This window comes from Castanea sativa, chromosome 3 (assembly GCF_040712315.1).
Source record: "Castanea sativa cultivar Marrone di Chiusa Pesio chromosome 3, ASM4071231v1".
Classification (NCBI taxonomy): domain Eukaryota; kingdom Viridiplantae; phylum Streptophyta; class Magnoliopsida; order Fagales; family Fagaceae; genus Castanea; species Castanea sativa.
Window position 1 is genome coordinate 52698378 of NC_134015.1, and position 16654 is coordinate 52715031.

Sequence of the window (16654 nt, forward strand, 5' to 3'; positions counted from 1 at the left end):
TCGGATCAAAACCCTATTTTTCTCCTCGGATGTCGAAAATTAGAGTTTTGAGGGGCTATTGTGTGGGGCAAAAGGATCCTGGTGGGAATGTGGGCCTTTTGGGCCTTGTTAAAGAAGGCCGACCTGACCCTGGGGTTAGAGATTGTTGGTGCTATGGGTCGGCCTATACGCCGAGGATCCTAGGATCCAGCCGAGGATGGTTTTCCCCTGACCGACATCAAAGAACCTGAGACTTCATGGTAAAGATTAGGGAATGATACGGTCAAGACCAACGGTTAAAGGGAGAGAACCCTTGAATGTCCTAGAAGCGCCGATGTTGGAAGAATATCAAAGGTAAAGGCTGCTACCTCCACATTAAAGACCCTGCACCTACCACCCTGGCCGCATTAATGAGGAAGTGACACTTAAACAGTGGAAGGGAAACTTCTAGTTACTGTTCAAAGGCACTAAGAAAAGAAATATCTAGGCTAAGGGAGAAATTGGGGGGCAACACGTGGATAAAGTATTAAAAAGAGGAGTATTTAAGGAGGGACCGGGAACAGAAACAGGACGGAACTTTTTGTAACCTAAAAAGAAGAAGGAAAAAGAGAGAGATATAATATAAGAACAGCTTTCGGCTTACGTCCGAGGAGGTCTATTTACATTACTCCTTTTTGTCTCTAAGTACTTGGAATCTTTAGTTTGTCATTTCATCCCTATACACTTCTAACCTGGGTTTCAAGCCCACACTCTACAAATTCTTATTGTTTAAGGCTCATTGGGTCTGAGCCCATAACTATTCTTGGGTCCAGGTGCAATTGTGCACTTACAAATACTAACTAAACTAAAGTTAATTTCATATAGAGGATTGAATATCATAGTTCAAGCATAAATTTAAATAAAAAAAACTATTTTTTTTTTAAAAAGAAACTTTATTTAACTTGGATATATGACCGTGCATAGTTAAGTATAGTTGTAATTTAAGTTTAAATTTTATATTTTATATATTTCTTTTTAAGAAAAAGAGATAGATTAATATTATTTGGTGTGTGACTTTGTAAGAGATTAGTTTACAAAAAATAAGGTCTCAAACTATTAGAGAAAATTAGTCATAATTGATGATCTATCACATTTGCAGTATTTTTTTGGAAACATTTTAGTTTTTTAATTGGTTTAAATTTCTATTGGTCTTCTAGTTTGGAAGTCTCGTTAGAAATGAAAAAGAAAAATACTAGAGATACTACAAAATGTTCAGAATATAATGTGATAATGACTGTAATTGATGAATTTCAACAATTTAATTTATTTGTGTTTAAATTACTTTTTTATGTGATAAAATTTGTGATATTTATAGCATCACTCTTTAAAAAATTCCAATTATTTAATAAAGGTTATATTATTATAAAGTTTTGGGCCTTTTATAGGGTCTTTATTTAGTAGGGAATTTTTTTTTATTTTTTATGGGGCCTTAGGCCTAGGTCTAAGTTGCCTAGGCCTTGGGCCAGCTCTGACAATAAATAATTGTATGGGAGAGAAAGAGAGAGTAATAAGAAACACACAATCTTAAAAATGTAACATGTGTGGGTCTGGCTAAATTAAAAAACTAGTTTATTTTTCTATTTAGCTTATTTTTGTTACTATTTATAAACTTCACTGTACTTTTTGGTACTATTCCTAGATCTTACTATACTATTCCAGTTAACTTTTACTTTTATTTATAGTAATTTTAACAAAAAGTTTTCAGTATTAGCAAAATAAGAAAATCTTAAACAGACCCAAATTATGCATTTGATATTGACTTAAAAAACTATTTTTTTTACTATTTAGCTAATTTTTTATATTATTCATGGGTCCCATTGCACTTTTTGGTACTATTCATGGGTCTCACTGTACTATTTCAACTTATCTACAGTATTTTTAGTAAAAAAATTTTAGTTTTAACTAAATAAACTGTTCCCAAACAAAATTTTGAGTTTTTTTTTTGGGTTAAATTCTTCAAAATTTCAATGTGTAATTTATAAATTCTTTTAAATATTGAATTCTATATTTCAAGTTCAAATAACAAAGCGAGTCATTTTGGGGTTCACAAGCTGTTCTAGGGTTGTTAATACCTCTACCATTTTAGGTCTGAATTTAGCTTCAGTGCTTAGGCACTTCAAGGCAAGGGTGGCAACTGTATAGGCTCCTTTCTGGGGATACTGGCCCTCCAACTTTGTGTCCATAATTCGGAACAATCGTCTTTTGTCACGCAAATATGGTATTGCCCAGTTTACCAAAATCTGCTGAGTATCAACTTTTGTCCTATCAATTACACGTCGTCCAGATAATAGTTCTAGTAACACAACCTCAAAACTGTAGACATCACTTTTTGCTGTCAGCCGACATGTATAATAAAGAAAACCCCAAAACTATTAAGGTTGCGTTTGGAAAGTAAGTTTAAAGTTAACTTATTTTACTATTTAGCTTATTTTTGCTATTATTCATGGGTCCCATTACACTTTTTTATACTATTTATGGATCCCACTGTACTATTTAGCTTAGTTTTTACTTTTATTTATAGTACTTTAAAATAAAATAAAAATCAGTTTTAGCTAAATAAGTTGTCCCAAACAGACTCTATAAATAAACAGAATGAGTTCATATTTCCATCCAATAGAGAGTTGAGCATTAGCAACATTCCACTTGAACTGAACACTTTTACTTGATAATTCAGACATTATTTTTCTCAATATTATCCCCACAGACTTTCTTCTACTTCAACAAAGTGCTGAAAAATAAAAATAGTGACAAAAAAACTAATAGTTTCCACTTCATATTCTTTGTGCTAAGTAATTACAACTATTAGATTTGGACATTACATTTCTACAATGCAACTTCAAGCGTTGGATTTTGTTTCTCTTTACACTTCTAAATAAAATTTTAAAAAAATATATTTATATAAGATCAATTTACTCCTAAAACAATATATATCCAATCCAATATATATTCAATCCAATGATCATTTTTTAATAGTACTAATAGTGCTTTACATGAATATTTTACGAACCTGTAGTAACATATTCAGATGCAGCATAGCCATGAGTGCCCGAGACTTGAGTAGATACATGAGTCCTATCACCAGTAGGACCCGCCTTTGCCAGCCCATAATCAGAAAGCTTAGCATTGAAATCCTGTATTCAGAATGCCCAATTATTTTAAAAAAAATGTTATCACCGTAACATTTTTACAACAAATCTTATGTTACAAGTTGTTATGGGTTGTTATTAATAGGGTAAAAATTTAATTTCAATGATAGGTTCAGATTAAAACCAATAACAACTAACCACCTATGATTTATTATGAAAATGTTGTGGATGTAACACTTCTCATTATTTTAAATATATAATGTCGACACAAACAACTTCTCAAGAAATGGGCAAGGATTGGGTAACATGCACTGGATCCATTGGGAAATTGACATATAACAAATATTTGACATGTGTCAGAATGTTAACAGTTCTAGTGCACACTACACAAGAGCATGTTAGAATTATGATTAAGTGATTAAATTCAACATTTTCTATCGGCTTAAGCTCTTGGAATAATCGATAATTTAACGTAGTATCAAGGTAAGAGCACTTGGGGTTTGAGTCCATATGAAGGGGTGTTAAAATTATGGTTAAATGACTAAATTTATTATTTCCTAATGTTTAAACTTTTGGGATAATATATAATTTAACAGTGTACTAGTGTCCTCGCATACCGCATCTAATAGGATGTTAGAAGCCTTGAAGTCACGATATATGACTGGTGATTTGGCCTCATGAAGAAAACAGAGCCCTCTAGCAGCACCAGTGGCCACTTTGATCCTTATTTCCCAGGAAAGTGTTTGTGGCTCTCCTGTGGAACACAACATAGCATCAAGGATCACAAACGATTCTCATGGCCACGCCAAGAACTTACATAATATCCTAACATTACATTTGAGAGCCTAACTGAGAGTTATATTATATTGCCAGAGTGGCGGCCTGAGTGTGTCAAGACACGGTTAGGAAAGAAAGATATTTAAAACTGCAAGAAATTTGAATTTATAATTTCACACAAAGAAAATGAAATAACAACTTTGATACCATATGAAAGTTTGAAAGACTGTGTATTAAACTATGTGATGATTTTGTGGGTTTGTTGATGATGGCTTGGCCAAAATCGAATTTAGCTTTGATACCATGTAAAAGTTGTGTGATTATTTGTGATGATTGAATAATGAGCAGAAGCATGAAAGAGAGAGCACGTACAAAGGTGAAAGAGAGTGATTTAGCCTAACAGTTTACGTCCACAATGTGAAAGCCCTTAACGGCTACATATTGTATTAAACACTTGTGTTACAATAAATCTAATGTAGAAGGGGCAGAGCCGGGGGGTTAAGAGGGGGCAACTACACCCCCTAACTCCTTTAAAACTTTCTTAGCGATGGGCATATGAGAAAAGTTTGTTTGCTCTGATTCATTAGCATAGGAAAGAAACAAAACAACACTTAGTAAAAGGAAAATTTTTTTGACACTGTCTTCCTCTTAAAAAAAATAAAAATAAATAAGAACATGGCACTGTAACAAAGGGAGCAAGGAGTTCCTTGACATGTCAAAGTCTCTTTATTTTTTTTTTTAATTTTTGACCAGCAAAGTTAACAAGTCAAAAGAAATTTTAGCTTTGGCTTGTCCCCACTTTTTCACTAATATACTGTCATCGACTCATAACACTTTTGCCTTTTAATTTTAATTTTTTATTTAATTTATTTAAATGGTAAGAAATACAATAATTTTCACAATAGTTGAGTTAGTAAATTTTTACTTATTTACAATTGTCTATTTATTTTGTTATAAATATTTATTAATAATTTCAAATTAATTTTGCTCCCTTGAACTAAAATTCTGGCTCTGCCTTAGGGTTTATATACTAAAGAATACTTGAGTAACTCTAACCTAACATAAATTGACCTAAGATTAAAATGCTTATTCTAAAAGTACATGGGCCTAAAATTAGTTTGCCGCATTTGTGCCATAATATATCTAACATGATCTTTCAAGTTTACTTGGTAGTGATCAAAACTATCGAGCTTAGCAAATAATAACTTAACAGGGTAATCTATTCCAAAATAGAAGATGACAGAATTTCTATGTTGGTCGACTTAACAGACATTGACATATGCTAATACTCTGTTTGGATGTCGTGAAAACTAGGAAGAAATTTGAGATTAAGCACTTTCTGCTACTTTGTTTAGAGGAACAAACATCTGAATTAGGCACCATAAACATTTAAACAGACTTTATTTTTTCTTTTTTTTCTCTAAGGAAACAAACAGATAAAAGACCTCATGTCTCATTATTATGAATGAGCATAAGCATCCAGTAATTAAGAATAAACATAAGTAGGACATACTTACTTTTAAATAGATGATTCTCTAAACTCCCTTTAGGCATGAACTGGTAGACCAAAAGCCGGTTCTCTCCCTCGAGGCAGTAGCCAATTAGCTTAACCAGATTTGGATGATGAAGTTGGCCAAAGTAATTAACTTCAGTCTAGAATTTGAGATACTATCAGTAATTATGCCATGAATAATAAGATTGCATAGAGGAGTCTAAACCCCCCAACCCCACCCAAAAAAAAAAAAAAAGAAGAAGATGAAAACAATAAGAAGAGACCTACCAACCACTTCTTGTGGCCTTGGAAACGCTCAGATTTAAGCTTTTTGACAGCAACAGCCATTCCTGATCCTGGCTTTGTAGCTGAAAAATTGTATTCATCAATCCATCCTTTGAAAACATAACCAAATCCTCCCTCACCAAGAAAACTGTCCGGGTGGAAATTTCTGGTGCTGTTCTTTAGCTCATTGAAAGTTAAGGCTTTCAGATTTGGAGATGATAATATTTCACTTGAAGCATTGCTCTTGCCACTGAAAGATTGAATGGCCCGACCGGAAGGAGCTGATGAACGGTCGGTTCTGATTGAAAATTTTGGGACTCCTGATCGTGGTAAGGCAAGAAAGAGTTCGCAGTTGCTACTTCAACTCAAGAGCTAATCAATCTCAATCTTATACCTATTTTGGACTATTCCTTAAGTAGCTATATTTTAGTTCAAACTTCACTATATGCTAGAAACATCTTTTGATCTTAATACAAAATGCATTATGCTCTCATCTCATATTGTCCTTAGTTCATTTCCAGGAGTAAGTGCTGGTAAATGTAAACTATCAATTATCTTAAGTAAACCTTTCATCCGCCACTTTTTCCATTGCTTAGGGAATCATTAAGTGTGACTATGTTTTTATGGATCCTATGTTTCTTTTAAATAATAAAATTCCATCCTGGTTTCTGTACATAAAATCACCATTTTTACATTTTGGAACATATGATGTGAAGACTCAAATTCACATGCTCACTGCTCAGTGGTGTTAGAGATATATGAGATATATGTCTAAGGATTGGGCTTGGGCCTAGGTTATTGGGCTAATATATTGTAATATATATATAACAAGTGCCAACCAATTGTGAAATAAATATGAAAATCTTCTTAAAAATGATTTTGAAATCCAAAGCAATAACCAACTTTAGAAAGTCTTAAAGCATACAGCTAAATTAGATCCTTCAAACAGCTAATTTATGAAAATCACTCGCAAGGTAAACCAATAATGAAATATTAGATACATCTCTGATCAACCAGTTCCTACCCCCAAAAATAAGACTTACATAAAGGTTCGAACCCCCAAAAGAAAGAGTGGGATACTATGTACATTTGAGCCTAAACTATAATCGTTGAACAAGAACAGCAATGCAGAAACACCCAAAAAATGACCACCATTAGAATGACAAATTATCAAAGTAAGCAGACAGATATCGTAACTTCAAAACCCACCTCACCAAAAAAACTCACATAAAGGGAAAAAAAAAACCAATATTTAATTGAAAATTCAGGCCAAAGCATTAACTACTACCAAAATAGAATTGATTATTAGTTACCAGAAGTGGCATGAGAGCTTTGAGCTGTATCTACTTTAGCTGAAGAATCTAGGCGGTTGCCCATAGGATATTTTCTCTCTCTCTTACAAGACACAATCTTTGCTTGCTATTCTTAGCAACAACACATCATGGATTAACATAAATCCTCGGAAGAAAAGGAAAAATGAAGGGAAAAAAAGGTGAATGACCCGGAAGTCTCCATGTGAAGCTAGTTTTGTTTGTCACTAACTTGGTGGAGATTACTGAAAATTACGTGAGAGAAAAATGGGTTTTGATCAAGAAAGACAGTGAGGAAGAGGAAGAAGAGTGAAGGAAACTGAGGAGAAAACGCAGAGAAAGACACAACTTTTGCACGATTTCCCCCTTTTCTACGTTAAAGTGTGAACTACAGAAAGACCACGAAGAAGACCAAGCAGAGGAAGTATACCCTACTTGGAGGGTATATTTCCTCCTATTTGAACTTCTCCAATTCCCTCCCATATTTATTGGGATGCAAGACACGTTCACTTCAAAAAACCTTTTTTTTTTTTTACATTGAAACCTAATGCAAAATAAATAATTTGATCTTTAAATTAAGACAGAATAGAATTTCTATTTTGTATCAAAAAATAAATAAAAGAAATGACCTCAAATTTCTCAAGATTTGCTTACTCAAGATAATTTACTCTTTTTTTCTTTTCCCATTTTGCAAATTTTTAATTGTAACAAATGTCTTTAAGACAATTGTTAATAAACCATTTTATGAAAGTTTTTATTTCACTTTTATGGGAAATTAAAAATAAAAAAAATAAAAAAAACCATCAACTTTTCCATAGGGAATCAGTTAACTTTTCCATAAAACCAAGGTGAAATGGATGATGAGAAACACATAATAATAGGTCTATACATTGGGTGTGTTTTAAGGGTTTGTTCGCTGTAAAATCATATAAATCCATTTTTATTTACACAAAGATCAAGAATCTATCTATGATCTTGGCAACGTTGTGCCAATGCTGGTGCATGGCCAAGGTGGTGGCAGGTCTGTTATGGGAAACTGTTGGCGGTTTGGTGCGTTTGAAACAGAGGTTGGTTGTTGAGAGAATAATAAATTTATTTATTTTTAGGTGGCTTGTTTCTTGCCTTTAGATATTTTATTTGACACATGTCTTGCATCCGGATAAAAAATGAAGAGAATGAGAGAATTTTGAATGGGAGGAAAGCTGAACCCTTTTTCATAAATTGAGTTCTACATCTCCAAATTTCTTATCCATATTTTTTATCAGAAAATCAAAGAATTAAAATTGAATATTCTCATTAATTAACCAGTATGACTACAGAACTATATATATACAATTGTATACAAGTGTGAACACAAAATAACTACCTAACAGAACTAATAGCCTACCACACGTGTTTAGCTACAAGACTAACAGAAACTCTCACGTGTTGTCACTTAAGTAAACACCTAACTACACTAAGCTACATGCAGTATAGAAACTACTTCACACTGTCGTTTTGTCTATGCTCTGCTATTGATATGTCTTCCCTGTGATCACTGCTATGACTTCTGATCTTGCTATGTTCTCCTCTGCTCTTGCTACTAATCCGGTTAACTTCATTTAAGCTCTGATACTCCCCCTCAAGAGCAGCTGGTGTATGAATATTAAGCATTTCCAGTTTGCAAGTAAGATTTGAGAATTGATTATAACTTAAACCTTTGGTAAGCAAGTCAGCCAATTGACAATTAGTTCTAACATGATTCAACTTAATTACCTTCTCTAAGACCTTGTCCCTCACCACATGGCAGTCTATCTCTATGTGTTTTGTTCTCTCATGGAAAATTGGATTGGATCCAATGTGAAGTGCAACTTGACTGTCACAAAATAGCAAAGCCTCTTTGTCATGATTCACTCCTATGTCCTTAAGGAAATACAAGATCCACACTATTTCACATGTTGCTACAGCCATGGATCTATACTCAGCCTCTGCTAAAGACCTTGAAACTGTAGATTGCTTCTTGGACTTCCAAGACACCAAAGAATCACCAATAAAGATGTTGTAGCCAATCACAGATCTCCTAGTATCAGGGCATGCAACCCAATCTACATCTGCAAATCCTTTCAAATGTAAATTTGTACTAAAAAAAAACATAAGACCTTTGCCTGGTTCTCCTTTTAGATATTGCAACACCCTGTGTGCTGCATCCAGATGAGGTCTTCTAGGCTTGGCCATGAAGTGACTGAGTCTGTGGACAGCAAAAGTTACATCAGGTCTTGTAATTGTTAAGTACAAAAGTCTGCCCACAAGTCTTTTGTAATGACTATGATCCTTGAGCTCTTCCCCCTTAAACTTGCTTAACTTCAGATTATGCTCCATAGGCGTTTTAGCACACTTACAGCCAAGCAGTCCAACATCATTCAGTAATTCAAGGGTGTACTTCCTTTGACAAAGGGCAATTCCTTTGTCTGACCTGGCAACCTCTAAGCCAAGAAAATATTTCAAGTCAGCTAAGTCCTTAAGCTTAAATTTCTCATCTAACATGACCTTCTACTTCAGCGTTGTCATTGCAAGCTATTAACACATCATCCACATAGACCAAAAGAACCATGAAAAGGTCACCATGTCTTCTAGTAAACAATGAGTAATCAGCCTTGGACTGACAGACACCATTTTAGCTATTGGAGAAAAAGTTTCAAAGTAATCAACACCCTTCATTTGAGTGAAGCCCTTAGCTACCAATTTGGCCTTGTATCTCTTTACTAAACCATCATCTTTATATTTGATTGTGTAGACCCATTCGCAGCCAATTGGCTTCTTGCCAGCAGGCAAAGGGGTCAAAGTCCAGGTATTATTAGCTTCAAGAGCTACTATTTCAGCAGCCATGACAGCTTGCCATTGGGGATCAGACACAACTTGGTAGTAAAATTGAGGTTCAACAAGAGAGGAAATAGCACAACAAAGGTCTTATATGAAGGGGAGAGGTGTTGATAAGAAACATGGGAAGAAAGGGGATGAGAAGTACCTGAATGAGATGAGTGCATAGGCTGATCAGTAGCAACTTGATTGCAATGGAACTCCTGCAGATAAGATGGTCTTTTAACAGACCTAGAAGATCTTCTAAAAGGAAAGGGGTCAGCAATAGGTTCAAGAGGTGCTTCTGGTAGGTCATCAAGAAAGTCATCATCAAGAATGTGATGAACTTGAATGATGGAATCAAAAGAAAGAATAGGGGTAGAATGACTGGGCATAATAGGATCATCATGCAAAGGAGGAATAGAAGGAACACAAGGCAAGGGCAAAGGAATGGCAGGTAGGGAACTATTGGATGAAGAAGCATAAGGAAAGACAAACTCATGAAACACTACATCGCTGGAGATAAAAACAGAATGAGTGTCAAGATCAAAAAGTTTATAACCCTTGACATTACAAGGATAACGAAGAAAAACACATCTTCTTGCCCTTGGTGAGAATTTGGTTCTAGATTGTGCAATAGTAGAAGCAAAACATAGGCAGCCAAAGACTTTGAGATGATCTAATTTGGTGTCTTATGAAACAAGAGTTCAAAAGGTGTTTTATCATTCAACAAGGGAGAGAGAAGTCTATTTATAAGATATGCAGCAGTCAAAACACAATCACCCCAAAACTGAAGGAGTACTTATGATTGAATCTGCAATGCCCTTGCAATGGAAAGAAGGTGTTGGTGTTTTCTCTCCACAACATAATTTTATTGTGGAGTATAAACACTACTGTGCTGATGTATAATACCATGAGAATTAAAGAAATCAGGCATGGCAAACTCTTTGGCATTATCAGTTCTAATGGATTTTATGTTTTGACCAAATTGAGTAACAACCATAATGTAAAAGGACTGAAACAAAAATCTGACATCAAATTTAGATTTCATTAAGAATAACCAAGTTGCTCGGGTTGCATCATCAACAATTGTTAGGAAATATTTGAAACCATCTAAAGTAGGAACAGAATAAGGACCCCACACATCCATATGAACCAAATCAAAAGCACAAGCACTGATGTTATTATTAAAAGGAAAAGGTAATCTCTTACGTTTGGCCATAGGACAAACTTGACAAGTCTTATTACAAGGAGACTGTAAAGAAGGTATATGATGACCTAAAAGTCTAAGCTTGAGATCAGAAGGATGACCTAATCTTGCATGCCAAAGATGAGAAGAAGAAGGACTTGTAGTTGCAGAATTGGCTGCAGAGAAAGGATGAAAAATAGCAGCATGAAATTTGTGATTGATCAAGTAATCAGCAAGTGAAGAAAAAGAGATGTGCTGGAGAGTATCACACTGCAACAAGTACAACCCATCAACAGCCTTGCCCACCCCAATCGTTTTCCAAGATAAAAGGTCCTAGATAAAACAATAAGTGGAGAGGAAAACAAGACAATAAGGTTGAGAAAGTGTAAGAGTATTAATAGATAGCAAGTTAAAGCTAAAGGATGGAACACAAAGAACATTATGGAGAGTAAGTGAAGAAGAAAGAACAACAGTCCCAATGTGAGTAACTTGGGCTAATTCCCCATTAGGTAAGTGAACCAAGGACTACATGGTAGCAGTAATTGAAGTCAACATATCAACTAAACAAACAAAATGGTCAGTAGCTCCAGTATCCAACACCCAAGTCCTTTTGTCATAAGCCCTTCTATTTACTACTTGGGCAAAGAAAACACTATGAGATAAGTCAATACCTGACATACGAACACTAGCAGAGGCAGAAGATGATGCTACATTGGCCATTGGAGTCTCTTTGGGTGAAGTTGAAGCTACTGCAAGAGATGAAGTGGAAGCCCCAAACAAAGCAAGAAGTTGTTGGCATTGCTCAGGAGTAAAAGCAGAATTCTGGTGATGCAATGGTGAAGTAGTGGGCAAAACATCTGAAGAGACTTGATGAGCCATAGGAGGTCTATTCTTGAACTTAAACCCAGGTGGAAAGCCATGCTTCTTATAGCACTTATCCACTGTATGACCAGTTTTGCCACAGAAAGTACAAGTTGGTCTCTCTTTCCCTTTGCCGCCAGAATTACCAAGATTTGGACCAAGATGTTCATTGGACAATTTAACAACTAGAGCAGTGGAATCAACCTTAGCAACAGAGGCATTAGGCACTGATCTTTGTGTCTCTTCTTGAATTAACAAGGAGTACACCATACTAAGAGATGGAATAGGATCCATAAGCAAGACTTGAGATCTAACTTGGGAGAAAGAATCTTTCAATCCCATTAAAAATTTTACCACAGACTCTCTCACTTGCAGATCAGTAAGCCTCTTATTAATATTGCAAATACATTTGCCATAAGTACATGAAGGAAATGGACTAAGGTTTTGTAATTGGTCCCAAAACACCTTCAACTGAGTAAAGAAATTAGTGACAGACATCTCACCTTGGTGAAGCTCTGTAATGTCCTTTTGAAGATTGAAAATTCTAGGTCCATTAGTCTAAGCAAAACGATTCTTCAAGTCATTCCAAATTTCCAAAGCAGTGTCTTCATAAATGATGCTTGCCTGTAGCTTTGGTGAAACTGAATTGGTCAGCCATGTGCCAACCATGTTGTCACACCTTATCTAAGCTTGCACATTCGAAGGAGTAGATACCAATGATGATGAGAGAGTCAAAGTCCCATCAATGAACCCTAATTTGTTCTTGGTGAGCAAAGCTTTTCTCACTGCACGAGCCCAAGCTGCGTAATTTTCTCCACCTATTAAAGGTTGTGTGACAAGAACTAGACTTGGATTTTCTGCATGATGCAAGAACAAAGGGTCGTCCATTAGAGAATCTTGTGTGGAAGGAGATTGAGTCACAGACGTTGAAGCATTTGTAGAACCATTTGCATTTGCAGTGGAAGCCATAATTGGTAAACAAAGAAGAAATTTCTCACAAACACAAAGACATTTCTCAAGAAACACAATTTTCTCAAGAAACAGAGAGAGATTTTCTTGGGAAAATTGGAAAGTAAAACTGAAACTAAAAGGAAAGCAAAACCCTACAGGAATTTGGGAATTTGCTTTGATACCATATCAGAAAATCAGAGAATTAAAACTGAATATTCTCATTAATTAACCAGTATGACTACAGAACTATATATATATATAGAGAGTTCTCACGCTCCGGACGAGGAGTAAGGAACGACTCTTGTATGGCCAACGCGTTCAGCATGTTGTTTGTGCGGTACCAGGTTTGATCCTTACGTCGGTAGCTAGCTCTAAAGGCATTGCTGACGGCGGCCCAAGCGGGGTTTTTTGTAATGATTGTAATGCCGGCGCCTTGAAATACAAGTATGCTCCCCCGTCTAAGTCTTGTTGAGCCTTTTGGTATCAAAGCAGACTTCTTGCTTAAGTTTTTCTTCAAACTTTCTGATCTCTTCTTGGAGGGTTGTACAAGCTAGTTGGTCGTCAACTTTCTTGTATCTAATTTCCTCTTGAAGGTACTTAAGATGTATGGATTTGGCACTAATCAGGTTTAAGGTTTTGGAGACGGTATCAGCTTGGATGGTGCTAATGTTTCTAGACACTAGTCCACTAAGAAACTTAAACTTGATGGTTTGGCCAAAGGGTTGGGTAGTAAGTCCTTTACTATCCACTGTGAAAGGGTAAAGGATGCAAAGGAAAGGATTTCCTAAGATGACCTTGTCTGTCATATTTTTGACAAGAACAAATGTGGTTTTGAAACACATGTTGTCTTGGCAAACATGGGCTTTAGGAAGTTTGAATTCAATCTGCATTTTTCCACCACTTGCAGATGTCAATCGTTCCCTAGACTTTTTAAAGTATTTGGAGGGAATGATTCCTTCTTGGATGTAGTTGAGATCAGCACCTGAATCAATTAAGGCAATGACCTCGAATTCAAAATCTTTGCTAATGACAATCCTGACTTTGGAATGCCATTTATGAAAGTTAATCCTAGTGATAGCATCTAAGAACAATTATTTGCTAGGTTCATAGATGAGATCTACTTTAGGGTCAACTGTGTGATCAACTTCATTATCTGAGGGATCTTCCTCATTGCTTTGATAAGAAGTGTTTTCCAAGGGTTGAGTTTTCTGGAGGGCTGTTAGACTTTGCTTTAAGGTTCTAATTTCACTCCTGGTTTTCTTGGTTTCTCTTTGAAGGTCGTTAATCTTAACTTCCCTCTTGGATTGGGCAATCCTATTGTGTATTTGTACAGGATTATCCTTGGGTTGTTGTTTTCTAGGCTCAGGTTTGCTAGTTTCCTGTACCCAAGGTTGGTGGGTTTGGCTAGGCTCCTGAGGCTCGACAATGGGGTCACCTATTTTTATGTGAGAGGATTTGGTGCTACAATCTTTCTTGAGATGGTCACGCTTGCCGCAACCATAACATTTTCCAGGCTTAAGTGGGACATGTTTTTCAAGCTGCTTGGTTCTTTTGTAAGCTTTGGAAATAGGCCGACGGGCTCTGCTAGCACGTCTTTCAGGTCTTTTCATTCTCAGGCGTTTCCATTTGGCTTCTAAGGGCTCATCATCTGTGTCAGAGGAGGAACTGCTAGAGGTTGTACGAATTTTCAACACCTTAAGCTGACTTGTAGATTTTGGAGAAGGAATGGCTAGTTTCTTCTTTGCTAGTTCATTTAGCTTCTGGGCTACGATTTCTAAGGTTGTTTTGTCTCTAGGGTAACTGTGTGGCTTGGTTGAAAGCTTTTCAAGGGGTGGATGGCTAGACCTAACAACATCCTCGATTGCATTGGGTCCTTCTATGGTCCAAGCCTTGGTGAGAACACAAAACTGCTTGTGCTGGCCAAAATACCTTTCGAAGTATATGAAAAAGGGGACATTACGGGATATTTCCCTCATGAATGCCGTCCATACTTCAAATACTTTTTCTTTTTGATCTCTGGTATAATTGGCTTTGTAGGCTTCTCTTTTAGTCCTGTTTTCCTCAGAACTAAACTCCTTTCCTAATTCTTCTAAGTCAAGGACGAATTCTCTGTTTAGGACCAAGATGTTCAAAGATTCTTCTTGCTGATCTGGAGGCTGTTCCATATCAGTTCCAGATGGGGATGGGGGGGATTGCTCACGATCATCATCCTCGTTGACAATCGAATCCTGTTTGGCTGTGTAGCAAGGTGTGGTAAGTTGGGAATTGGTTCTAACTCCCTGAAGTTGAACACCTAAGTCTCTTCTAGACCTTGGGAATGGTGATCCTAGAGGTCTGGTTGAGCTACACTGAGATACAGGTCTATCTCTAAGGTAGATAGGTGATTGCCTATAGGGCTGATGTAGATCGGTTGGAGATCTAAACCGGGATATGTCCAGAGGTTGTCTACACTCATAGTCTAGAGGAGTGCTAAGCCTAGATCTGTCGAAACTTAACCTAACCATGCCGTCGGCTAGTTGTTGGACATATTCTAGATCTGGATTCTGGGCTGGGTTTTGGATCTGTAGAGTATGGTTCTCATTCTCTAAAGTCCAATTGGTTGGAAAAGTGACTTCTGACCATTTAAGGGTTCTAGGAACCTCAATTTCGGCACTAGGGTCAGTGGTTTGGATGAGGGTTGTCTCACCTTTCTTTCTCCTATCAAGTGCTCTAACATTCATGTTCGTTCTCATGCACTTGTAGTATACTCTGTATATCAAGGCGATCTGACTAGTTCCCTGTGTCATGAGGGTTCCATGTGTCTTGATATTGAGGGTGAGGGCTTTGATAACTGTGCTATCATGGATATGGATAGTAAAATCTGGGAAACAGTTAAAATGGATGGGTCCGTCGCTAAGACTGGTTTCTATGGTTCCTAGGAGGCTGTCGTCGAATCTGATGTGACGAGCATCTCTAAGGGCCATGAGGATTGAGCGGTTCAAACCTCTTCTGGTGAGTGGTTTCACTCCAATTTGGAATAATCCTATGTGTAGGAAGTTATGTCCTTTGTCTTTATGCTTCTGGATAGCTGAAGGGGATAACAAGTAGCACATTTCGTACTCCTTGTTTATTCCATAAACTTGTTCTATGGTCTTAACATGGTAGTCTGTTTTGAACGCTCTGCTCAAAGACCATGAAGACTTATAGAATTGGTTGGTGGCTACTTTTGGGATATTCTAATCTCCTATGTCTAGATCTAGATCGGACAGCTCATACGACTCCGAATTAAGTACTCCTATGTCTGCTGGGATATCTGGAATGGATGTAGGTTGGGAACATCTACTGCTGGTAGAAGATGAACTTCTAAACAATCTATTCATGATTCTGGGGTTACAAGTTTAAATCAACGATTACAATATATATATATATATACACACACAATTGTATACAAGTGTGAACACAAAATAACTACCTAACAGAACTAACAGCTTACCACACGTGTTTAGCTACAAGACTAACAGAAACTCTCACGTGTTGTCACTTAAGTAAACACCTAACTACACTAAGCTACATGTCGTATAGAAACTACTTCACACTGTCGTTTTGTCTATGCTCTGTTATTGATATGTCTTCTCTGTGATCACTGCTATGACTTCTAATGTTGCTATGTTCTCCTCTGCTCTTGCTACTAATCCTGTTAACTTCATTTAAGCTCTGATATTTTTCCTCTCCTCTCATTCTCACCTTTCCTTATCCATTTTGTCCTCTCATTCTCACTTGTAAATAGATTCACCATTGTAATTTTAGTTCAGTTTTATGATTTCCTTTTTCTTGAGCTTTTTGTTTTCCATCAACAAACACTAGCATCCAT

General features: G+C 36.4%; 2 protein-coding genes across 2 annotated transcripts; both read right to left on the minus strand.

Annotated features, from left to right (window-relative positions):
* Nucleotides 1-2033: 2033 nt before the first annotated feature.
* Nucleotides 2034-7337, minus strand: LOC142627691 (putative serine/threonine-protein kinase PBL3). The gene is made up of 6 exons (XM_075801558.1): nt 6972-7337; nt 5662-5978; nt 5399-5534; nt 3722-3858; nt 3026-3149; nt 2034-2362 (listed from the first exon to the last, which is right to left on the minus strand). The coding sequence occupies exons 1-6, from the start codon at nt 7033-7035 to the stop codon at nt 2034-2036; spliced, it is 1107 nt and encodes a 368-aa protein (XP_075657673.1). The 5' UTR covers nt 7036-7337.
* Nucleotides 7338-9524: 2187 nt separating this feature from the next.
* LOC142629146 (uncharacterized) lies at nt 9525-12822 on the minus strand. The gene is made up of 5 exons (XM_075803128.1): nt 12568-12822; nt 11563-12411; nt 10865-11325; nt 9973-10319; nt 9525-9862 (listed from the first exon to the last, which is right to left on the minus strand). The coding sequence occupies exons 1-5, from the start codon at nt 12820-12822 to the stop codon at nt 9525-9527; spliced, it is 2250 nt and encodes a 749-aa protein (XP_075659243.1).
* Between the last annotated feature and the right edge of the window lie 3832 nt (nt 12823-16654).